This window comes from Oncorhynchus clarkii, chromosome 7 (assembly GCF_045791955.1).
Source record: "Oncorhynchus clarkii lewisi isolate Uvic-CL-2024 chromosome 7, UVic_Ocla_1.0, whole genome shotgun sequence".
Lineage (NCBI taxonomy): Eukaryota > Metazoa > Chordata > Actinopteri > Salmoniformes > Salmonidae > Oncorhynchus > Oncorhynchus clarkii.
The window spans coordinates 60,261,259-60,286,709 of NC_092153.1; the positions used below are offsets into that span (position 1 = coordinate 60,261,259).

At 43.0% G+C, this 25,451-nt stretch overlaps 1 protein-coding gene across 3 annotated transcripts in view; it reads right to left on the reverse strand.

Moving 5' to 3' along the window:
* The window catches only part of LOC139413576 (inositol 1,4,5-trisphosphate-gated calcium channel ITPR1-like), a 167,245-nt gene that overhangs the window by 108,697 nt on the left and 33,097 nt on the right, over positions 1-25,451 (reverse strand). For all 3 annotated transcript variants that reach the window (XM_071161094.1, XM_071161093.1, XM_071161095.1), the window contains exons 10-23: positions 25,300-25,395; positions 25,123-25,167; positions 22,542-22,696; positions 17,900-17,999; positions 17,493-17,653; positions 17,150-17,291; positions 16,754-16,912; positions 10,332-10,504; positions 5,487-5,606; positions 2,074-2,268; positions 1,434-1,685; positions 1,040-1,181; positions 797-950; positions 176-366 (exon numbers count right to left, since the gene is read on the reverse strand). In XM_071161094.1, coding sequence (XP_071017195.1) covers positions 176-366; positions 797-950; positions 1,040-1,181; positions 1,434-1,685; positions 2,074-2,268; positions 5,487-5,606; positions 10,332-10,504; positions 16,754-16,912; positions 17,150-17,291; positions 17,493-17,653; positions 17,900-17,999; positions 22,542-22,696; positions 25,123-25,167; positions 25,300-25,395 — 2,085 coding nt within the window. The remainder of the gene's footprint in view (positions 1-175; positions 367-796; positions 951-1,039; positions 1,182-1,433; positions 1,686-2,073; positions 2,269-5,486; positions 5,607-10,331; positions 10,505-16,753; positions 16,913-17,149; positions 17,292-17,492; positions 17,654-17,899; positions 18,000-22,541; positions 22,697-25,122; positions 25,168-25,299; positions 25,396-25,451) is intronic.

Below are 25,451 nucleotides of genomic sequence, written 5' to 3' on the forward strand. Positions count from 1 at the left end.
TAAGACTATTGTATAGTAGAGGGATTATATTAGGATAAGCAATGGGGGTTATGAATGAGTGGTTGGGGTTAAGGAGGGGAACCAAGTTTGGGGGAGGGACATTTGCAAAGGAGTGTATACAGTATGTCCACTGCATGTATGCATCGATAGTGATAGTGTGTGTGTGCCTTTCTACCTGTAGTATCTCTATGATCTTGAGCTTGGTGTCCATGACAAGGATGTCCTGTTTCTCCGGCTCTGTTTGTGTCTTGACCTGGTCCCCGTTGGGGGGGTTGATGGGGTTGGTGGGCAGGAAACCCCCTCCTCTCAGGACCACTTGGGTCATCAGCTCCCCCACTCCATGGATGGAGCGCATTACGTTACTGCCTGGAAATGCACGCAGGCACACATGATTGGGCCAACCATTGTGTGTAACAGTGATAACACCAAGTAAAACTGAAATGATAACTTAAAACACAAAATATAAATATCCATTAACAAACGTCTTATAGCTTATTAGACACATTTCCACTTCCTGAACACATACTACTTAAATAAAAACAAGCATACAGCCTTTTCTTAGTAAAATTAAATAAATCAATAAATACAGTAGTCTTTCCATTAGAGAGCACAATTGTTCGGTCCTTTGTTGGCCATGGGGTGAATAATGCTCAAGCGCAGGGTTGCAAAATTCCAGAATCTCTGAGAAAAACCTGGGAACTTTAGGAATGTTTCTGGAAATTTGCAAATCTATTCAAGCCCCACTGATGTTTGATATTTCACCCCTCTGGGGGGGCAGTGTGTTACTGTGTCCTACCTTTAGTCTCGTCTCCCTTCTCCAGCTTGTTGATGGGGAAGATGGTGCTGACGTGGACACAGTCCAGGATGGCCAGTAGGATCTTGGTTAGCCTCAGCAGGTCACTGAAGTTGTAGAAGCCAAAGTAGATGAGGTTCCTGGATAGATTCACTACCTGGGAACAGACCAAAAGAGATGGGAAGTGAGAACAAAGCTAGTGCAAATCCATGTCCTACTGAGACTCATTCTGCTATGACCAATTACCTCGAAGGTGAGTTTGTTCTTCTCCTTGTCGGAGAATGGGAAGCTCTGACACACCACGTCTCTTAGGTAGTTCTCGACAAATTCCATGGTCAGGGCAAAACGCTCCTTGATCTCATCCTTGGATGTACCGTCGTTGTCATAGCTGGGACCAAGGGATACAGGTAGGGGACAGGTGACAACTTATGACTCTGTAACTCTTACCATGTTAATGCTACTCTCACACTACACAAGACTGATAAGACTATGACATTGTATTCACTCCTTCACTCCACTTACTCCATTCCTGATGGCCAATGGACATGCTAGTCATTCCTTTCCTCAACCCTGATAGGCCATTGTCCCAGCTACTAAATCCTTTCCCCAACCCTGATAGGCTGTCGGCCCTGCCACTCACTCGTCAATGGCGATCTCAGAGGGGATCTCAGACCAGAGGCGGGCATACTTTACAGGCGTGACCTGTTCCTGGGGGTCGCGGTCCACATGCATGTGCAGCATCATTCGGCAGAAGGAAGCGCGCAGGTCGTAAGGCAGGTCCTCATCAGACATGCAGCGCAGGATCAAGTCCACGTCCAGCTGGCCAGAGATCTTATTGATGGCCAAATACTGACGATCCAGACACATCCGCGCAAACAGGTTCAGCTGGTACCTGGGAGAAAGAGGAGTAGGGACAGGGGCATCACTGCTTAGACATTTAGAGACACAGAGGCAAGGAGGGAGACAACAAACAGAAAGGTTAATGGTGCATGCTGGTTCTCTACTTCCTGGTACTTTAATAATCAATTAATGTCATTAGTTTCAGAATAAAAGTGGATTATGAATGATTTCATTTATATTGGACCTTTTCCAAGTACTCATAGGAACTTGAGGGGGTGGGTACTTACCTCATCCACTCCCAATGTACAGGACCCCATTTACAAAAGCAAGGATGAAACCCACATATACACACATACTAGCATCTCGACCAACACAGAAGTTATTCATCGTCTACAGTCACAGACAGTAAAGAGGAGAAAAGGCCTGGTGTTGTTTCTAACCTGTAGTAGCTGACCACCTCTTGGTCCTCCTTGGCGCCCTCCTTGGCATCCTGGGCAAGTTCTCTGATGCTCTTACTTCTGATCTCCTTACTGCTGTCCTTCCAGAATAGCCACACCTCCTCCTCGTCCTCCTCAGACTCCACTGAGTTCTCTCCGATGGACGCTTCCTCAATCTCAAACCTTGACAGCACCAATCTGGGGAGGGGAGAAGAAGTAATCCCTATAAGAACAGATCTAGGATCAGATTACCATATCAGCAATAATTATCAGGGGGAAAACAACATTTGGCCAGCAGTCCAAACACTATCCCCTCAGCCCTCAAATTAAGTGGACACTTCTGATGACGTAGCATGAAGTGTGGCGAGTATACACTTGCAGGGCAAGGGGCGAGGGAGGAAGGAATGATTTTTAAATGGACCACCCTTACCCGGAAATTCGTCACTCGTTCATCCCACGGTGATTGCGTTTTCAGCCACAGGTAGCTTGTGGGTGCTTTATATGCGCTACAGTCAATTATGATTGCATGTCCACTTATATTAACTATATAATTATTAATATATGCCTACTGTATGATAGCTAGCAAATGAATTAGCTAACTAGCATTAGCCTGTCTAGCTGGAACTTCTGAAGAAGGAAATTTTTTTATTTCTACAATTTCCAAAAGCTAACCAAACAAAAACATAATTACTTTAACGATACGTGTTTGTGCCATTGTGTGAATTAGTAGCACAATTTCTAACCTTTTTACTTACACTTGTATGTTGACTTCTCCATTGATGTTGTTTTTAAGTTTGGCAGACTTTTCTTAGCGGATGTACAATCGTTGCGAATTGAATTATGGGGAGTTTCAGGCCCCGGAGTGAACATAATTGTGCACTCGCAAACTCAACTAAAAACGAGGACTGAGGGGCTTACGTTACAAACTTCCCTTGCTTGGCTAATCATTTGGACCACCCTCAAAGATGGTGACGGGGATTCCCCCAAAGGCGTAAGGCGAGGGGGTCTTTTATGAGTTTGAATCGCAGCCCTGATTTCAAAACTTAGACAGCACCAGGAGAGGAATAGTGCTAAGCCGTCTAGCCACAGATCTAGGTTCAGATTACCCAATCACCAATCACAACCATGACTATTCAGGGAGTGGAAACAGTATTTGATCTCAAACCTGGACAGCACCAGTCTTGTACCAGCCCTGCTCGGAAACACTGGTAAAGTAAATGTGGTCTAAATTGAAGACCAAACGCGGATTAGCTGAATCAGGTGTGTTGGAGCTGGGCTAGAACAAAAGCCTGCACACACAGCCAGTTGACCATCCTTGAGGTACATACAAACATGCTGGCGTGACGATACACACTACTAACACATTTAGGGGAAAGGGGGGACACCTAGCTAGTCAGTTGCACAACTGAATACATTCAATTGAAATGTGTCTTCCTCATTCAACTCAACCACTCTGAATCAGAGAGGTGCGGGGGGCTGCCTTAATCCCCGTCATCGGCCTCTTATAGCTCAGGAATACACTTTGGTTGAACCAAAAAGCTTCACATGGAGTTCTGAGAGGGGTAAACCTGCCTCTTCATTTGTGTAGCACTGAGAACAGAACACATAGGTACAAATGAATGCAGCCATGGCACACATGGAGATATTAAGTGCTTTGCAATCGTCAAGCATTTTGTCTGAAAGAACAGACGTTTACTGAATGGTTACATGTTGTTCTCTACTACAGTGCCTTCAGAAAGTATTCATGCCCCTTGACTTATTCCACATTGTGTTGAGTTACAGCTCAAATTCAAAGTATCTACACACAATACCCTATAATGACACAGTGAAAACATGATTTTAGAAATGATTGAAAATCTATTGAAAATGAAATAGAGAAATATCTAATTAATAAAAGTTCACACACCTGAGTAAATACTTCGTAGAGCCACATTTGGCATCTTTCTGAGCAAGTCTAAAAGCTTTCCATACCTGGATTGTGCAACAGTTTCCCATTATTCTTTTCAAAATTCTTCAAGCTCTATCAAATTGGTTGTTGATCATTGCTAGACAACCATTTTCAGGACTTGACATAGATTTTCAAGCAGATTTAAGTCAAAACTTTAACTCTGCCAGTCAGGAACATTCACCGTCTTCTTGGTAAGCAACTCCCGTGTAGATTTGGCCTTGTGTTGTAGGTTATTGTCCCGCTGAAAGGTGAATTCCTCTCACAGCGTCTGGTGTAAAGCAGACTGATACAGGTTTTCCTCTAGGATTTTGTCTGTGCTTAGCTCCATTCTGTTCATTTTTTATCCTGAAAATCTCCCCAGTCCTTAACTATTACAAGCATACCCACAGGATGATGTAGCCACCACTATGACTGAAAATATGGAGTGGTACTCAGTAATGTGCTGTATATGATTTGCCCCAAACATAACACTTTGTATTCAGGAGATTGCTTTACCAATTTTTACCAATTTTTTTTGCAATTTTACTTTAGCGCCTTGTTGTAAACAGGAATCATGTTTTAGAATATGTTTTATTCTATACAGGCTTCCTTATTTTCACTCTGTCAATTAGGATAGTAATGTGGAGTAACTATAACGTTGATCCATCCTCACTTTTCTCCTATCACAGCCAATAAACTCTATAATTATTTTAAAGTCACCACTGGCCTCATGGTGAAATCCCTGAGTTGTTTCCTTCCTCTCCGGCAACTGAGTTAGGAAGGACTGGGTGTATTGATCTTTGTAGTGACTGGGTCTATTGATAAACAATCCAAGGTGTATTTAATAACTTCACCATGCTCAAAGGGATATTCAATGTCTGCTTTTTTTCTTTTTACCCATCTACCAATAGGTGCCCTTCTTTGTTAGGCATTGGAAACCCTCCCTGGTCTTTGTGGTTGAATTTCACTGCTCGACTGAGGGACATTACAGATAATTGTGTGTGGGATATTACAGATAATTGTGTGTGGGATACAGAGCTGAGGTAGTCATTCAAAAATCATGTGAGTCAATTTAATTTGTTATGTGACTTGTATATATTTTTACTCTTGAACTTATTTAGGCTTGCCATAACAAAGGGGTTGAATACTTATTGACTCAAGACATTTCAGCTGTTTTAATGAATTTGTAAACATTTTGAAAAACATTCCACTTTGACATTATGGGGTATTGTGTGTAGGCCAGCGACAAAAAAAAATCTAAATTGAATTCATTTTAAATTCAGGCCGTAACACATCAAAATGTGCCTTTTCTGAAGGCACTGTATATTGCTAAATGACCATACCATATATTATTAACCATAAACCTGGTTGTGTGTGCAGGCTGGACCACCCTGTGCTGCATGTGTCATGGTAATGTGGAAAAAGTCAAGGGGTGTATGGAAGGAGGAAAAGGAAAAGAGGAGAGGAATGGAGAGGCGAGGAGGCGTACTTAGTCTCTATGAGGATGTCTCCGTTGGTGGGGTCCAGGACTGCGTTACAGATGAGCTCCTGGGTTACAGGGATAGACTTGTTCATAGACACACACAAGTCAGACAGGTAGTCCAGGAACCTGGAAGACACACACAGATCATTCAATGGACAAAGACAGTCACATGTACACAAAAACACGTTGCTATAGACCTATGATTAGTCTCCAATAAAAAAATCCTCAAAAGCTTAACTTGACCACAATTAGATGACACAGGAAAACATACCATCTGACCTTAAGCAGCTTAAAATACACTCCAGTGTTTTACTACCTTGATGTCTTCGATTCAATTACATAGAACACATGAATATATCTGGCTATAAAGAGCATACAGACCGATATCAAGACATGCAAATTAACACCTTAAAATCTGTACCAAAAACATGTACTGCACACATAAACATGTGAGCATGCACAGTGATCACATATAATACCGGTCAAATGGGTTTCTTTATTTCTACATTGTAGAATAACAGTGAAGACATCAAAACTATGAAATAACACATATGGAATCATATAGTAAGCAAAAAAATAAGAGGTAAATATTTGATATTTGAGATTTTGCCTTGATGACAGCTTAGGACACTCTTGGCATTCTTTCAACCAGCTTCACATGTAATGTTTTTCTGGCAGTCTTGAAGGAGTTCCCACATATGCTGAGCACTTGTTGGCTGCTTTTCATTCACTCTGCAAGAGTCCAACTCATCCCAAACCACCACAATTGGGTTGAGGTCGGGTGATTGTGAAGGCCAGGTCATCTGATGTAACACTCTCCTTCAAATCAAATTGTATTTGTCACATACACATGGTTAGCAGATGTTAATGCGAGTGTAGCGAAATGCTTGTAGTTCCGACCATGCAGTAATATCTAACAAGTAATCTAACCTAACAATTTCACAACAACTACCTTATACACACAGAAGTGTAAAGGAATGAACAATAATATGTACATAAAAATATATGAATGAGTGATGGCTGAACAGCATAGGCAAGATGCAGTAGATGGTATAGAGTACAGTATATACACATATGAGATGAGTAATGTACGGTATGTAAACATTATATAAAGTGGCATTGTTTAAAGTGGCTAGTGATACATTTATTACATCAAGATGGCAAGATATAGTAGATTGTATAGAGTACAGTATATACATATGAGACGAGAAATGTAGGGTATGTAAACATTACATAAAGTGGCTTTGTTTAAAGTGGCTAGTGATACATTTATTACATACATTTTTCCATTATTAAAATGGCTAGAGTTGAGTCAGTATGTTGGCAGCAGCCACTCAATATTAGTGATGGCTGTTCAACAGTCTGATGGCATTGAGATAGAGACTGAAAAACAGCTTTTGTCCCAGCTTTGATGCACCTGTACTGAACTTGCCTTCTGGATGATAGTGTAATGAACAGGCAGTGGCTTGGGTGGTTGTTGTCCTTGATGATCTTTTTGGCCTTCCTGTGACATTGGTTGGTGTAGGTGTCCTGGAGGGCAGGTAGTTTGCACCCGGTGATGCGGTGTGCAGACCTCACTACCCTCTAGAGAGCCTTACGGTTGTGGGCGGAGCAGTTGCCGTACCAGGCGGTGATACAGCCCGACAGGATGCTCTCGATTGTGCATCTGTAAAAGTTTGTGAGTGTTTTTGATGACAAGCCGACATTGAGTGTGAGGTTATTTTCCTGACACCACACTCCGAGGGCCCTCCTCCATGTAGGCCGTCTCATTGTTGTTGGTAATCAAGCTTTCCTACAACTGTAGTGTCGTCTGCAAACTTGATGATTGAGTTGGAGACGTGCATGGCCACGCAGTCATTGGTGAACAGGGAGTACGGGAGAGGGCTGAGAACGCACCATTGTGGGGCCCCAGCGTTGAGGATCAGCGGAGTAGAGATGTTGTTACCTACCCTCACCACCTGGGGGCGGCCCGTCAGGAAGTCCAGGACCCAGTTGCACAGGGCGGGGTCGAGACCCAGGGTCCAGAGCTTAATGACGAGTTGAGGGTACTATGGTGGTAAATGCTGAGCTGTAGTCGATGAACAGCATTCATACATAGGTATTCCTCTTGTCCAGATGGGTTAAGGCAGTGTGCAGTGTGATGACGATTGCGTCGTCTGTGGACCTATTTGGGCGGTAAGCAAATTGGAGTGGGTCTAGGGTGTCAGGTAGGGTGGAGGTGATATGGTCCTTGACTAGTCTCTCAAAGCACTTCATGATGACGGAAGTGAGTCATTTAGCTCAGTTACCTTAGCTTTCTTGGGAACAGGAACAATGGTGGCCCTCTTGAAGCATGTGGGAACAGCAGACAGGGATAAGGATTGATTGAATATGTCCGTAAACACACCAGCCAGCTGGTCTGCGCATGCTCTGAGGATGCGGCTGGGGATGCCGTCTGGTCCTGCAGCCTTGCGAGGGTTAACATGTTTCAATGTTTTACTCACGTTGGCTGCAGTGAAGGAGAGACCGCAGGTTTTGGTAGCGGGCCGTGTCAGTGGCACTGTATTGTCTTCAAAGAGAGCAAAGAAGTTGTTTAGTTTGTCTGGGAGCAAGACATCGTGGTCCGCGACGAGGCTGGTTTTTCTTTTGTAGTCCGTGATTGACTGTAGACCCTGCCACATCTCACGTGTCTGAGCCGTTGAATTGCGACTCCACTTTGTCTCTATACTGACGCTTAGCTTGTTTGATTGCCTTGCGGAGGGAATAGCTACACTGTTTGTATTCGGTCATGCTTCCGGTCACCTTTCCCTGATTAAAAGCAGTGGTTCACGCTTTCAGTTTTGCGCGAATGCTGCCACCTATCCACGGTTTCTGGTTGGGGAATATTTTAAAAGACGCTGTGGGTACAACATCACCGATGCACTTGCTAATAACTCGCTCACCGAATCAGCGTATTCATCATTGTTGTTGTTGTTCGACGCTATGAGGAACATATCCCAGTCCACGTGATCGAAGCAATCTTGAAGCGTAGAATCCGATTGGTCGGTCCAGCGTTGAACAGACCTGAACACGGGTGCTTCCTGTTTTAATTTCTGTCTATAGGCTAGGAGCAACAAAATGGACTTGTGGTCAGCTTTTCCAAAAGGAGGACAGGGGAGGGCCTTATACACATTGCGTAAGTTAGACTAACCATGATCCCGGGTCCCGGGTCATAAAGGACTTGAGTTCCTGTATGTTGCTATGATCACACCACGTCTCGTTAATCATAAGGCATACACCCCCGCCCTTCTTCTTACCAGAGAGATGGTTGTTTCTGTCGGCGTGATGCGTGAAGAAACCAGCTGGCTGTACCGACTCTGATAGCGTGTCTCGAGTGAGCCATGTTTCCGTGAAACAGAGAATGTTACAGTCTCTCTGGAAGGCAACCCTTGCTCGGATTTCATCTACTGTACCTTGTTGTCAAGAGACTGGACATTGGCGAGTAGTATACTCGGGAGCGGTGCGCGATGTGCCCATCTACAGAGCCTGACCAGAAGACCGCTCCGTCTATGGCACCGTTGTTTTGGGTCGGCGGCTGGGATCCGATCCCTTGTCCTGTGTGGTGGGCCAAACAGAGGATCCGCTTCGGGAAAGTCGTATTCCTGGTTGTAATGTTGGTGAGTTGATGTTGCTCTTATATCCAATAGTTCCTCCCGACTGTATGTAATAAAACCTAAGATTTCCTGGGGTACCAATGCAAGAAATAATGTAAAAAAAACAAAATACTGCATAGTTTCCTAGGAACGCGAAGCGAGGTGGCCATCTCTGTCGGCGCCGGATGTTAGCCCTTACACAGCCTGGAGGTGTGTTAGGTCATTTTCCTGTTGAAAAACGAACGATAGTCCCACTATGGGCAAACCAGATGTGATGGTGTTACGCTGCAGAATGCTGTGGTAGCCATGTTGCTTAAGTGTGCCTTGAATTCACAAAGACACGGCGATTGGAACCAAGAATCTCAAATTTGGTCTCATCAGACTAAAGGACCGATTTCCACCGGTCTGATGTCCATTGCTCGTGTTTCTTGGCCCAAGCAACTCTCTTCTTATTATTGGTGTCCTCTCGTAGTGGTTTCTTTGCAGCAATTCGAACATGAAGGCCTGATTCACACAGTCTCTTCTGAACAGTTGATGTTGAGATGTGTCTGTTACTTGAACCCTGTGAAGCATTTATTTGGGCTGCAATTTCTGAGACTGTTAACTCTAATGAACTCTGCAGCAGAGGTAACTCTGTGTCTTTCTTTCCTGTGGCGGTCCTCATGAAAGTTTCATCATAGCGCTTGATGGTTTTTGTGACTGCACTTGAAGAAACTTTCAAAGTTCTTGAAACTTTCCTCATTGACTGACCTTCATGTCTTAAAGTAATGATGACCTGCCGTTTCTCTTTGCTTATTTGAGCTGTTCTTGCTTTGATATGGGTCTTGGTATTTTACCAAATAGGGCTATCTTCTGTAGACTACCACTACCTTGTCACAACACAGCTGATTGGCTCAAATGCAATAAGAAATAAATAAATTCCACAAAATAACTTAACAAGGCACACCTGTTAATTGAATGCATTCCAGGTGACTACCTCATGAAGCTGGTTGAGAGAATGCCAAGAGTGTGTAGCTACTTTGAAGAATCTCAAATATAAAATATATTGGATTTGTTTAACACTTTTTTTGTTTACTACATGATTCCATATGCGTTATTTCATAGTGTTGATGTCTTCACTATTATTCTACAATGTAGAAAATAGTAAAAAATAAAGAAAAACCCTTGAATGAATAGGTGTGTCCAAACTATTGAACGGTACTGTACATACATACACACACACACACACACACACACACACCTGGGCTCCCGGTTCTTCCTGACGAGGCTGACAAAGGTGTCTATCTCTGCAGCAGTGATGTGCTTCTCCAGCAGCTTGCGGTTGTTGTGGAGCAGGGCTGTGATAGTGTCTTCAGCTAGAACATCATAACCAATCTGCTTCTGCATGAAGCGAAACTGCTTGGCTATGTACTCCTATTGGACAAACACAGCCCCTGATCTTAGTAAAACATTATCCCAACATTGGGATTGTGGTCCTGTGTGGCTCAGTTAGTAAGCGCATGGCACAAGCACCGCTAGGGGTTGAGGGTCAGATTTCTGCTGGGTCCAAACATACGAAAATCTATGCACTCATTGGATAAAAGTGTATACTAAATAGCAAATGTTACATTGATGCCATGCTATTGAATGAGGTCAGATAAAAAATTGTGAATCAGGTCAATCAAATAATGTAAACTCTGTTGAATGGTTAGCCACTTTGATTTATAGTTTTAATGACAATGTGTTCATAGTGTGATCCAGCTTGCTACTAGTTCACTACGACTATGCGGCAGGTAGCCTAGTGGTTAGAGCGTTGGGCCAGGATCGAATCCCAGATCGAACAAGGTAAAAATCTGTCGTTCTGCCCCTGAGCAAGGCACTGTTCCCCGGGTGCCAAAGACGTGGATGTTGATTCAGAGGGGTTGGGTTAAATGAGGGGTTGGGTTAAATGTGGAAGACACATGTCAGTTGAATGCATTCAGTTGTACAACTGACACGATATCCCCTTTTCACATTGTTGTCTCAGTATTCCTGACCTAACTTTCCCACTCATTACTTCAACAATTAATTTAATGTAGAAAGTAAAGTCATTTCTTAGTATTCATTGTAAAATCAAATCTAAGAATCCCCACGTAAATTCCACAGATTACCTTACAATTCTCCCATGGGTAATTTCCCAATTTTCCTGGAATTGTTCAACTGGACTGACCAGTGTAACGTCATTAGACTACAGAGAGAATGACGGTCCCTGCTAATGGAGACAGTATGAGTGCGGCAGTATCAAAGGCCTCCAGCATTCATCTGAGACAGAGAACAGAGCCTTTCCACAGACATCAGGCAGCCTTCCTCCAGCTGAATTCAGCCACCATTCCAAAGAATTACACAGTATGTGAAAGTGGGAGCAGCGAGACATCCTTCTGTGTCTGTCTGAGTGTATATGGACAGTTATTTCTCTAGGAGTGTGATCGTGTGTGTGTGTCTGAGAGCGGGGGTGTGTGTCTTGCACCCTGGGAGGGAGGGCTGGGGTAGTTGAAAGTTTGATGAAGGCAGAATGTGAGTATAGTTGACACACTGACTGAACACCACATTCAATTACAGCTCTCTTTGAATGGCATGGTCTTTACATTAAAGGGAGAGTTGAAGTCAGAAGTTTACATACACTTAGGTTGGGAGTCATTACAACTCGTTTTTCAACCACTCCACAAATTTCTTGTTAACAAGCTATAGTTTTGGCAAGTCCGTTAGGACATCGACTTTGTGCATGAAACAAATCATTTTTCCAACAATTGTTTGCAGACAGATTATTTCACTTATAATTCACTATATCACAATTCCAGTGGTTCAGAAGTATACATTTGGGCAAAAAAGTATTTAGTCAGCCACCAATTGTGCAAGTTCACCCACTTAAAAAGATGAGAGGCCTGTAATTTTCATCATAGGTACACTTCAACTAGGACAGACAAAATGACGAAAACAATTCCAGAAAATCACATTGTAGGATTTTTAATGAATTTATTTGCAAATTATGGTGGAAAATGAGTATTTGGTCAATAACAAAAGTCTATCTCAATACTTTGTTATATACCCTTTGTTGGCAATGACAGAGGTCAAACGTTTTCTGTAAGTCTTCACAAGGTTTTCACACACTGTTGCTGGTATTTTGGCCCATTCCTCCATGCAGATCTCCTCTAGAGCAGTGATGTTTTGGGGCTGTTGCTGGGCAACACGGACTTCCAACTCCCTCCAAACATTTTCTATGGGGTTGAGATCTGGAGACTGGCTAGGCCACTCCAGGACCTTGAAATGCTTCTTACGAAGCCACTCCTTCGTTGTGTTTGGGATCATTGTCATACTGAAAGTCCCAGCCACGTTTCATCTTCAATGCCCTTGCTGATGGAAGGAGGTTTTCACTCAAAATCTCACGATACATGGCCCCATTCATTCTTCCCTTTACACGGATCAGTCGTCCTGGTCCCTTTGCAGAAAAACAGCCCCAAAGCATGATGTTTCCACCCCCATGCTTCACAGTAGGTATGGTGTTCTTTGGATGCAACTCAGCATTCTTTGTCCTCCAAACACAACGAGTTGACTTTTTACCAAAAAGTTATATTTTGGTTTCATCTGACCATATGACATTCTCCCAATATTCTTCTGGATCATCCAAATGCTCTCTAGCAAACTTCAGACGGGCCTGGACATGTACTGGCTTAAGCAGGGGGACACGTCTGGCACTGCAGGATTTGAGTCCCTGGCGGCATAGTGTGTTACTGATGATAGGCTTTGTTACTTGTTCCAGCTCTCTGCAGGTCATTCACTAGGTCCCCCCGTGTGGTTCTGGGATTTTTGCCCCACCGTTCTTGTGATCATTTTGACCCCACGGGGTGAGATCTTGCGTGGAGCCCCAGATCGAGGGAGATTATCAGTGGTCTTGTATGTCTTCCATTTCCTAATAATTAATCCCACAGTTGATTTCTTCAAACCAACCTGGTGCAGGTCTACAATTTTGTTTCTGGTGTCCTTTGACAGCTCTTTGGTCTTGGCCATAGTGGAGTTTGAGGTGTGACTGTTTGAGGTTGTGGACAGGTGTCTTTTATACTGATAACAAGTTCAAACAGGTGCCATTAATACAGGTAACGAGTGGAGGACAGAGGAGCCTCTTAAAAAAGAAGTTACAGGTCTGTGAGAGCCAGAAATCTTACTTGTTTGTAGGTGACCAAATACTTGGTAATCCTACAATGTGATTTTCTGGATTTTTTCCCTCATTTTGTCTGTCATAGTTGAGGTGTACCTATGATGAAAATTACAGGCCTCTCATCTTTTTAAGTGGGAGAACTTGCACAATTGGTGGCTGACTAAATACCTTTTTGCCCCACTGTACATACACTAAGTTGACTGTGCCGTTAAACAGCTTGGAAAATTCCAGAAAATAATGTCATGACTTTAGAAGCTTCTGATAGGCTAATTGACATCAGTTGAGTCAATTGGAGGTGTACACGTGGATGTATTTCAAGGCCTACCTTTAAACTCAGTGCCTCTTTGCTTGACATCATGGGAAAATCAAAAGAAATCAGCCAAGACCTCAGGAAAAAAAATGGTAGATCTACACAAGTCTGGTTCATCTTTGGGATCAATTTCCAAACGCCTGAAGGTACCACGTTCATCTGTACAAACAATAGTACACAAGTATAAACACCATGGGACCACGCAGCCATCATACCGCTCAGGAAGGAGACGCGTTCTGTCTCCTAGAGATTAACATACTTTGGTGCGAAAAGTTCAAATCAATCCCAGAACAACAGCAAAGGACCTTGTGAAGATGCTGGAGGAAACAGGTACAAAATTATCTATATCCATAGTAAAACGAGTCCTGTATCGACATAACCTGAACGGCCGCTCAGCAAGGAAGAAGCCACTGCTCTAAAACCACCCTAAAAAAGCCAGTCTACGGTTTGCAACTGCACATGTGGACAAATATTGTACTTTTTGGAGAAATGTCCTCTGGTCTGATGAAACAAAAATATAACTGTTTGGCCATAATGACCATAGTTATGTTAGGAGGAAAAAGGCTTGCAAGCCGAAGAACACCATCCCAACTGTAAAGCACGGGGTTGGCAGCATCATGTTGTGGGCGTGCTTTGCTGCAGGAGGGACTGGTGCACTTCACAAAATAGATGGCATCATGAGGTAGGAAAATAATGCGGATATATTGAAGCAACATCTCAAGACATCAGTCAGGAAGTTAAAGCTTGGTCGCAAATGCGTCTTCCAAATGGACAATGACCCAAAGTATACTTCAAAAGCTGTGGCAAAATGGCTTAAAGACAACAAAGTCAAGGTATTGGAGTAGCCATCACAAAGCCCTGACCTCAATCCAATAGAACATTTGTGGGCATAACTGATAAAGCGTGTGGGAGCAAAAAGGCCTACAAACATAACTCAGTTACACCAGCTCTGTCAGAAGAAATGGGCCAAGATTCACCCAACTTATTGTGGAAAGCTTGTGGAAGGTTACCCGAAACATTTGACCCAAGTTAAACAATTTAAAGGCAATGCTACCAAATACTAATTGAGTGTATGTAAACTTCTGACCCACTGGGAATGTGATGAAATAAATAAAAGCTGAAATAAATAATTATCTCTATTATTATTCTGACATTTCACCTTCTTAAAATAAAGTGGTGATCCTAACTGACCTAAGACAGGGAATTGTTACTAGGATTAAATGTCAGGAATTGTGAAAAACTGAGTTTAAATGTATTTGGCTAAGGTGTATGTAAACTTCCGACTTCAACTGTACTTCCCAGAGTCCGATTAACTTGTGGACACAGTCTTTATGTCTCTGCGTGCAGTTTGAAGGAAGTTGCTAACTAGTGTTAGTGTAATTGTAAAACTAGGGTTTGCACATCGACTGGAAGTCTATGGTGACTGCTTGCACGACACCTCTTCAAATTAGTGGATTCGGCTATTTCAGCCACACCCGTTGCTGACAGGTGTATAAAATAGAGCACACAGCCATGCAATCTCCTTAGACAAACATTGGCAGTAGATTAGTCTTACTGAAGAGCTCAGTGACTTTCAACGTCGCCCTGTCATAGGATGCCCCCATTCCAACAAGTCAGTTCGTCAAATTTCTGCCCTACTAGAGCTGCCCCGGGCAAATGTAAGTGCTGCTATTGTGAAACCGCACACAAGCCTAAGATCACCATGTGCAATGCCAAGCGTTGTCTGGAATGGTGTAAAGCTTGCCAACATTGGCCTCTGAAGCAGTGAAACACATTCTCTGGATTGATGAATCACACTTAACCATTGGGCAGTCCGACGGACGAATCTGAGTTTGGCGAATGGCAGGACAACACTACCTGCCCCAATGCATAGTGCCAACTGTAAAAGTTTGGTGGAGCGGGGCCTCCCGGGTGGCGCAGTGGTTAAGGGCGCTGTACTGCAGCGCCAACTGTGCCATCAGAGTCCCTGGGTTCGCGCCCAGGCTCTGTCGTAACCGGCCGCGACCGGGAGGTCCGTGGGGCGACGCACAATTGGCCTAGCGTCGCCCGGGTTAGGGAGGGCTTGGTCGGTAGGGGTGTCCTTGTCTCATCGCGCACCAGCGACTCCTGTGGTGGGCTGGGCGCAGTGTACACTAACCAAGGTGGCCAGGTGCACGGTGTTTCCTCCGGCGCATTGGTGCGGCTGGCTTCCGGGTTGGATGTGCGCTGTGTTAAAGAAGCAGCGGCTTGGTTGGTTGTGTATCGGACGACGCATGACTTTCAACCTTCGTCTCTCCCGAGCCCGTACGGGAGTTGTAGATAGTAGCTACTACAACAATTGGATACTACGAAATTGGGGAAAAAAAGGGCTTAAAAAAAAAAATTAAAAAAAAAAAATAAAAGGTTGGTGGAGGAGGAATAATGGTCTGGGGCTGTTTTCATGATTTTGCCTAGGCCCCTTAGTTCCAGTGAAGGGAAATCTTAATGCTACAGCGTACAGTGACATCTAGCCTAACCAGAAGAGTGGAGGCTGTTATAGCAGCAAAGGGGGACCACCTCCATATTAATTCCCATGATTTTGGAATGAGATGTTGGAATGAGGTGTCCACATACTTTTGGTAATGTAGTGTAGCATAGAATTCCAGTCATTGTGCTAATGCTAGTTTGCATCGGCTCATGAAACTACCTCTAACTTATTTCATACTGGATGCAGAGACATAAAACTGTTATCCATGAGTTGATCTTACTCTTTTGCCAAACTCCCAAAGTATTCCTTTAAGTGCCATCAGACAGTATTTAGGCTAATTGCATAAGTGCTGTGACTTGATCTATAGGCTATGGGTTAAGACTCGGTCTGCTGGTACACTGTCCAGAACAGCATGAGAAAACAACCCCTATTCCATTCCTTTACTGGAGCCTGTTAGGGTCTGCAGGCCTAAAGGAACCAGATACTGTAGGTGTATAGAAGCCAAATGGTGATGACTCCACCTAGACCTCCAATGAACTAAGGGGAACTTCAATCATATTCCTCAACCTTATCTAGTATCTTCAGATCAGCAAACATTGAAAGGGTTGGGGTTAGGTTAAGGGGCTAGGGATAAGGTTGGGGTAGTGGTTGTTTTGTGACCAGACCAGTCATGTGCCTTGTCTGGCTTTGGAAGGATCAGACCAGTAGGCCTTGACCGTTACCACATTGCTATACCTGGTTCTTGCGGTAGTCCTGTTGAGAGTGGCGTAACACGCGGTAACACAGACGACAGATGTGTCTGAAGGGTGTGTGGCGCTGGTCGGCCAGCTCCTCCAATCGCAGCATGGGCCCATCCCCGCTGTCTGTGAATGGAGCCTGCAGTAACTTGAAGATCTGAACACAAAATTCCATCAGTTGGATGATGTTCCATCAGGTTAACAAAATGTATTTGTTGAAAAAATGTTTGTTGAAGGATGACAAAGTTCGTTATCTAGGTTAATAGTAGACAAAGGAGCTTGCTCCAAAATGTATCCACATTGAAAAGGAATCAAGTAACCGTCCTGAGCCTTTATTCACCCCTTCAGTCTGTGGAAGTTCTGGTTGTCACTTATGAATGACATGGTCCTCTACCTGTTTGAGGATGTTCTGTTCCCTCATGAGTTTCTGTCTCTCTCTGTTGGGCTTGTTGACCATGATCTCCAGAACATCCTGGCCATTGTTGGGGATGTCCACCACAAAGAACACCAGGTCCTCCAGAAGCTTGGTCACCGCCCTGGACGACACACAGGAACAGGAAGTCATACACAGGAAGAGGCACAACCATAAATATCCAGAGTACAGCTAATTTTATTTGAGATTTAGAAACCTTAATGTTGATGCCAAGAGTTCCAAGGACATTACATTCTGGTAAGGGTTTGGTGCCAACATTGAAGAGGTAAAGAATGCAGAGAGCACCAAAATTACTGCTATGTACCTTCTCTCGTTCTGAGTGATGGTGCCCTTCTCCAGTTTGCCTGCGATGGAGGCCAACACTTTACTGGCATCGTTGGCAAAGTCCAGGTCTCTGACTTCGGCGGGCGAAACAGGTACGATGGCAAAAGCCTCTTTGTCTTCTTTCAGTGCAGACGTGCCAATCTTAAAATAACAACAGTGACGCGTGAATTTGGATGGTAAAATTTTATTATTTCTCATAAGTAAACTCACAAATAGAATAGTATTCAATAGTGCACCTGGTCATCAGATAAATTGTCTATCTGGGTTGGACTAATTATCTGGGACAGACCAATCATAAGGTACAGGAGTTAAAGATTGGGATAGACAGACTATTGATAAGGTCTCACAAACTGACTAGTCTTAATGGCTGGCTGAGCGGTCACTCACGCGTAGCATGACAGGTTTCTCCTCCTCCTTGTCGATGGGGTGGTTGGTGCTGTGGACCCATGTGTTGGTGCATAGGTGTCTGAGCCTCACGTATGAGTTCCTGCGCACGCACACACACACACACACACACACACACACACACACACACACACACACACACACACACACACACACACACACACACACACACACACACACACACACACACACACACACACACACACACACACACACACACACACACACACACACACACACACACACACACACACACACACACACACAGTATTGTGAATCCAGAATGAATAATAAAGTATTTATTGGGCAAGGCCCACACTAGAACACACCAAGCAGTGCCATACCAAACAGTGGAATGGAAGTGTGCCTCAGATTAAATACTGAAATACATCTCATCTGATGCATTCCAGTACAGGGAGGGAGATCATAATAATAGTGATTACTGTAATCCAAACACAACATCTTATAGTATCTCACATGTATAAAACTCAACCACACACTTGAGTAGGTACTGTAGCCTATATAGTAAGTAAAGAACAGGGCCAGGGCCTGCAGTAAGTCAGTCTAGAGTGGGGTTGCACATTCTGGGGAATATTTAGAGGTGGAAATTAACGGGAATATATGGGAATTAACGGGAATATACGCAAATTAATATTAATACCATTTAAATGTAGATGTTTTTTGCACTGGATATATTTACCATATCATATGGAGACAGAAACATAAACCTTTTACATTATCATAAGTAGACATAATTGCAAATGATTAAATCCTTCCAATAGAAAAAAAAAAGATTTAGTTACGAATATAACTTTAATTAAATAAGTTGACTCTTCACATGGGATGATTTCACTGAACAACAAAAGAAAGGGAATATTGAATGATCCCCACTCATCCATAGCATCTCCCAAAAACCTTTTCAACATACTGTATGTAACATGATAGTCCAGAAACGAAAACGTTGGTTGTCTTTCTCTCAGGCTTCCATGTCTTCTCCCTGGACCTCCAATCTCTTGAACATCAGACTGAGGCCTCATCTTCACTGTCACTTTCCAACCCTGTTGAGGATGACTTGTTGTCAGGCTCAAAAAGACTCACATTTACCCGGATGGCAACCAACCTTTCAACCCTTGTATCAGTCAGCCTGTTGCATGCTTTGGTGTGTGTTCCCAAACAAAGACCAGTTGTGTTCTGAGACGGCTGATGTTGGTGGGATTTGGAGGAGGATGGAGGCAACAGGGGAAAGAGCCTCAGATCCACAAAGTCTCCTCCACCAAGTGGCTAATGAGATATGTTGTCACGACTGCCATATTGCATCTCCATCCCAAAACCCTTGCTTGGAAGTGTATTTCACCAGACTGCCAAGAACCTTGCCATCATCCAGGCCAAGATGGCAAGACACAGTAGTGATGACACCATAAGCCTTGTTGATCTCTGCACCAGACAGGATGCTCTTGCCAGCATACTTGGGGTCCAGCATGGGCTTCAGGCAGAAGTCTTCACGCTTTTTGATGTATTTCAGAAGTGCAGTTTCCTCTGCTTGGAGCAACAGTGAAGTGGGCAGAGCAGTACGGATTCCTTCTCTTACATCTGCAAGCAGAGTCTGAAAATCAGACAGGATGGCATCGTCTCCCTCAATCCATGCAATGGCTACTGCTATAGGTTTCAGGAGTTTCAGGCTGCTTACCACTCTCTCCCAAAATACTTCATCCAGGAGGATCCTCTTGATGGGGCTGTCCATATTGACAGACTGCGATATGGCCATTTCTTGGAAAGACTCCTTTCCCTCCAGGAGACTGTCAAACATGATGACAACACAACCCCATCGGGTGTTGCTGGGCAGCTTCAATGTGGTGCCCTTACTCTTCTCACTTTGCTTTGTGAGGTAGATTGCTGGTATAACTTGAAGACCCTTCACATACCTAACTATTTCCTTGGCTCTCTTGTAGAGTGTATCTATTGTTTTCAGTGCCATGGTGCCCTTGAGGAGCAGATTCAATGCATGAGCAGCACAGCCAATGGGTGTGATGTGAGGGTAGAACTCCTCCACTTGAGACCAAGCAACCTTCATGTTCGCAGCATTGTCTGTCACTAGTGCAAATATCTTCTGTGGTCCAAGGTCATTGATGACTGCCTTCAGCTCATCTGCAATGTAGAGACTGGTATGTCTGTTGTCCCTTGTGTCTGGGCTCTTGTAGAATACTGGTTGAATGGTGGAGATGATGTAGTTAATTATTCCTTGCCCATGAACATTCGACCACCCTTCAGAGATGATTGCAATACAGTCTGCTTTCTCTATGATTTGCTTGACCTTCACTTGAACTCTGTTGAACTCTGCATCCAGCAAATGAGTAGATAAAGGATGTCTGGTTGAAGGGGTGTATGCTGGGTGAAGAACATTCAGAAATCTCTTCCAATACACATTGCCTGTGAGCGTCAGAGGTGAACCAGTTGCTTACACAGCTGGAGCAAGACATCATCAGCATTTCTCTGACTACGATCCTCCATTGTGTCAAACAAACTTGGATGAGCTGTTGCTATCGATAAGGTGTCTGATTCATCATTTTCACCTCGAAAAGAAGTAGAGGGACTTTGTCAGAGGTTGCTTGTTGTGAGCGATGAGGGAACTTGATTCTGCATCTTTGTTGCATTCTTCACATTCTTCATGATTTGGCACAGTATTTTCAAATGTACACAGCTTTTCCTTCTACATTAGCTGCAGTGAAATGTCTCCACACATCAGACAGTGCCTGTGGCATTTTCCTGTAAAGATTAGAAAAAAATGAGTTAAAAAAAACAAACAATACAATTCCATGTACAGATAAATAGTTAAGCAGTTAGATTAAACAACTACTTTGTAAGATACATGTTTTAAAATGAAACATGTATGGAAACAGGTGAATTAACACTCCTCAGTTAGCAGGCTCAAGCAAGCTAAAACCCACATGGTAGCTAAATCTAACTAGCAGAAATTGTTAAGTTAGAAAGGATTTAAACACATTTTGCTGTAGGCTACTATTTACTAGTTAACAAAAAAGCATGTATGTCATATAAAATATGTTCACCCCACCCAGTATTGTAATCAAAACTTACCAGAAAGCATGTAGTCCTTGGCTCAGACAGTGTAGTAGTGTGGGCTCAATAGCATCTCATTAGTGTGCAAGATCTTGAGAATCAGCTGAACATGTGATGGAAGAGTGCACTGTGCATGCAGAGGGTTGCAATTCCATTGAATTGGGGATAGTTTAACCAAAATATGCCACAAGACCTAGGATTGCCTTCTGTGTATCCCACAAAAAAGGTTCACTGTTATAAGCTAACGTTTTTGATGAATTTAAGCAAAATTCCCTAAATTCCAAGGCTCAACTTTCCACGGAACATTTCTGGAAAAATTCCAGACATTTTCTGACCCTTTGCAACCCTAGTCTAGAGTCAGTCTAGTCTGTGGGAATTATCATTTTGTCCTCCATCACAGTCAACAGATTATATCCTTCCACCCTCAAAACCAGCATGCCAGTTACTCTGGTTACTGGAAGTCAAAGCTTCCCTACTGTACATTCAGTCATGGAGAAAAAAAATGACAGACCGACTCACACGTACACACTATTGCTCACACATGTCCTATGTCAATTTATACTGAAGCCAGCGTGACCATAACCCTGTCCACTTACCCTTTACACTGAAAGTAATAACAGGTGTCTGAACAAAAGGCTAAGTTGTGTTCCAATATATTTCACTTGTGATTTTCATGAATAGGAAGATTTTCTAGGAAGATTTATGTCCGTTACGTTATGCTAATTAGTGTCAGATGATGACAACGGTCCCCTTCACGGGATGGAGTGTCACTAGAGTTAATAGGTGAAATTTCACTTGAATTCAACTAAATGTGGCTGATGACAAACAAATACCACACATATGTAATCTACAGATTATTAGTGTGTGTATGTGTGTCTCTCCATTTCCAGTGGGAGGAACATGACCGGTTACATTTCATATTGCAACATGTTCCTTAGAATCTGATCTGCGTCAACAGTGGGATACCTACTGTAGTCACTACGTCTTCTGGGGGACTTTCCAGAGATACAGTCATCTTTACAGACATCCAGACTTTATAGCTACTCTATCTCAATAGACAACCACGTATACCAGGGTGGGGTCAATTCCGATTTAAGTCAGACAATTCAGGAAGTGATTTAAATTTAAAATAAAAACTAATTGAAAAACTTTGGAAATAATAGTTTCTTCTTTGCAGTTTATTGAGAAGTCATTGAAAATAAAAGCTTTTTATTTTTTCAATTATTGAATTGGAATTTTAGTTTACTTTCTGAATTGACTGACTTCAATTCAAATTGACCCCAACCCTGACATAGCCTGGTCACTCACCACTCTCCCTGCACATGACCAGTTCCATCACACAACAATACAGGATGACATCTAAAGATGCATTTTAAATTGACACATTCTCATGGATGTAATAAAAAGTTACTTTCTAGAAAAATTGCAAATTCCTATAGAAGTATTATGAGTAATGGAGTCTTTTTGCACAATGCAGTGGCCCTAGTCCTATCTGGGTACCAGTGAGTCCCCCCCTCTCACAGTGGTAAGGTCCAGCTCAAAGTCCTACCTGGGTACTAGGGAGTCACCCCCTCTCAGAGTGGTTGGGTCCAGCTCAAAAATGGAGGAGATGTCATTGCCATCAGGGACAGACACCAGGGTGTACATGACCTTCTCCTGGGGGTTCCTGAGGCGGGCACGGAGGTCCACCTGCTCAGAGTCCAGCTGGAGACACAACATGACAACAAAACAGTTTCATCAAATCACTACAGAAACATCAAGAGTCTCATCAGATTACTACAGAAACATCAAAAGAGTCTCATCAGATCACTAGAGACAACATGACAACAAAACAGTCTCATCAGATCATTGCACAACCACATGGACATGGGGCACAGGAGACCAGGATCAATGATTATAAAGAGGAAAATGATTGATAAAAACACACGGCAGTTTCCTGTAAAATTCCTGGACAATGACCCAAAGAGCATATCGTGTGCATACTGAAGAAGATAGACTCACAACTCAAAAAGATCTCTTCTTTCACCATAATGAGAGCATCAATTTGATCAATTAAAAAAATATAGGCTTAATTATATACTACACTAGACCTCATGACCTACTAATGGTATGAAGTTCTAAAGGTTCTAAAGGCTAAATTAGACGTTTCCTCTGTTATCACAGTGTATTGTGAAGTATCAATCACAGCGTTATTATACATAAATAGAATCAAATATGTATACATGTTAATATTTCAGTGTTTAGGGTAATTAGTTAGAGTAAGTACAGAGTTAACCTGTTTGGGATAGGGGGCAGCATTTTCACATTTGGATGAAAAGCGTGCCCAGAGTAAACTGCCTGCTATTGCACTTCCTAAGGCTTCCACTAGATGTCAACTGTAATGGAACTTTCGGACTTTTCGTCTGGACCTAGTGCTCGCGCCTCATGAAGATGGTTTACTCGGCTGAACGCGCTAACAACAAGGAAGAATTTGGACATAAATTATGAACTTTATCGAACAAATCAAACATTTATTGTGGAACTGGGATTCCTGGGAGTGCATTCTGATGAAGATCATCAAAGGTAAGTGAATATTTATAATGCTATTTCTGACTTCTGTTGACTCCAAAACATGGCGGATATTTCTTTGGCTGGTTTGGTCTCTGAGCGCCGTACTCAGATTATTGCATGGTTTGCTTTTTCCGTAAAGTGTTTTTTTAAATCTGACACAGTGGTTGCATTAAGGAGAAGTCTCTTTAATTCTATGAATAACACTTGTATCTTTTATCAATGAGTATTTCTGTAAATTCATGGGGCTCGCTGCAAAATCACTGGATATTTTGGAAGTAAAACATTACCGAACGTAACGCGCCAATGTAAACTGAGATTGTTATATAAATATGCACTTAATCGAACAAAACATGCATGTATTGTGTAACATGATGTCCTATGAGTGTCATCTGATGAAGATCATCAAAGGATAGTGATTATCTATATTTCTGCTTTTTGTGACTCTCTTTTGCTGGAAAAATGGCTGTGTGTGTTTTTGTGACTTGGCTCTGACCTAACAATCATATGTTGTGCTTTTGCTGTAAAGCCTTTTTTTAAATCAGTCACGATGGGTAGATTAACAAGAAGTGTATCTTTCATTTGGTGTATTGCACTTGTTAACATGTGAAAGTTACATATTTCAAAAAAATATTTTAGAATTTCGCCTTTTTTTTCGCCTTTTCAGCGGAATGTTGTCGAGGGGTGCTGCTAGCGGAACCCCTAGCCATAAGAAGTTTTAAACTGCAGCTGTCATTATAGTTTGGGTCTTCTGCTGTGTTCACATGGTCACTATAGTGAATGATTGTTTAATACTGAATAACCCTTTTCACTCTATGGTGCTGACCAGCAACTACAATATGGTGGATGCATAACCAGAACAGCCAGCTCATTACAACTTGGCTCGGTTTGACTTAATGTGAAAAGGGAACATGTTCATTCTCAGAGTCCTGCTCTGTTAGTTATTCAACCATGTGTTGACTACTGAGAGTAGTATGTGTCAGTGCTACAGAAGTCAGGGTCTTGTAGAGTGAATTGTGTGACTATGAGATCCATTCCTAGTAGTAGACTGCAACCAGCTAGCTAAAGGCAGACCATGCCACATTAGTACCATCACACTTCTCTATGCAGACACTGCCATCTAATGGTGGCATCGGGAAAGTGCTCTTTACTGTGACAGGTTCAAGCTGAGATAAACAAGTAAGAAGAGCTACAATAATCACTGTGTCCTGGGACACACCAGTGGGATGTGACTGATTCATTTCACATTGTGTCAACAGACTGGGTTGTGATTGGTTCATTCAATGGTTCACAGGAAAACTCTACGGCAGGTAGCCTAGTGGTTAGAGCATCGGACCAGTAACGAAAAGTTGCTAGATCGTATCCCTAAGCTGACAACGTAACAATCTGTTGTTCTGTCCCTGAACAAAGCAGTTAACCCACTGTTTCTAGGCAGTCATTAAGTCATTAACTGACTTGCCTGGTTAAATTAAATAAAACAAATATATTAAAAATCTGGGAACGACTGGTTCAGATGACCCACAGTATTCATCATTCCTCTACATGGTAGGCCATTGCTACCAGAACTGGAGAAGGTGACTCACTGAGGAGCGGAACTCCAGGCGCTCTTCCTCATAGTCAGGGTTCATCTGGAAAACACACAACAGTACACACATACAATGAACAAGCTAGGGCTCTCTTCACAATCAGAGGTCTCAATGTGACTTCCTGGCAACAATATATATTTTTTGTGTGCGTGTGGTAAAAGCAGTGTTACTGACCTCTGCAGCCAGGTAGTGTCCAGTGGCCAGGTGTTTGAACCTAAACAGACTGTTCCAATAGCCAGCTCCACCTCGACATGGATCATGCTGCACCACCTGGCAAGAGGAGAAACACAGCGATCAGTCACATGTCATATCTTACTCTGAAGTTG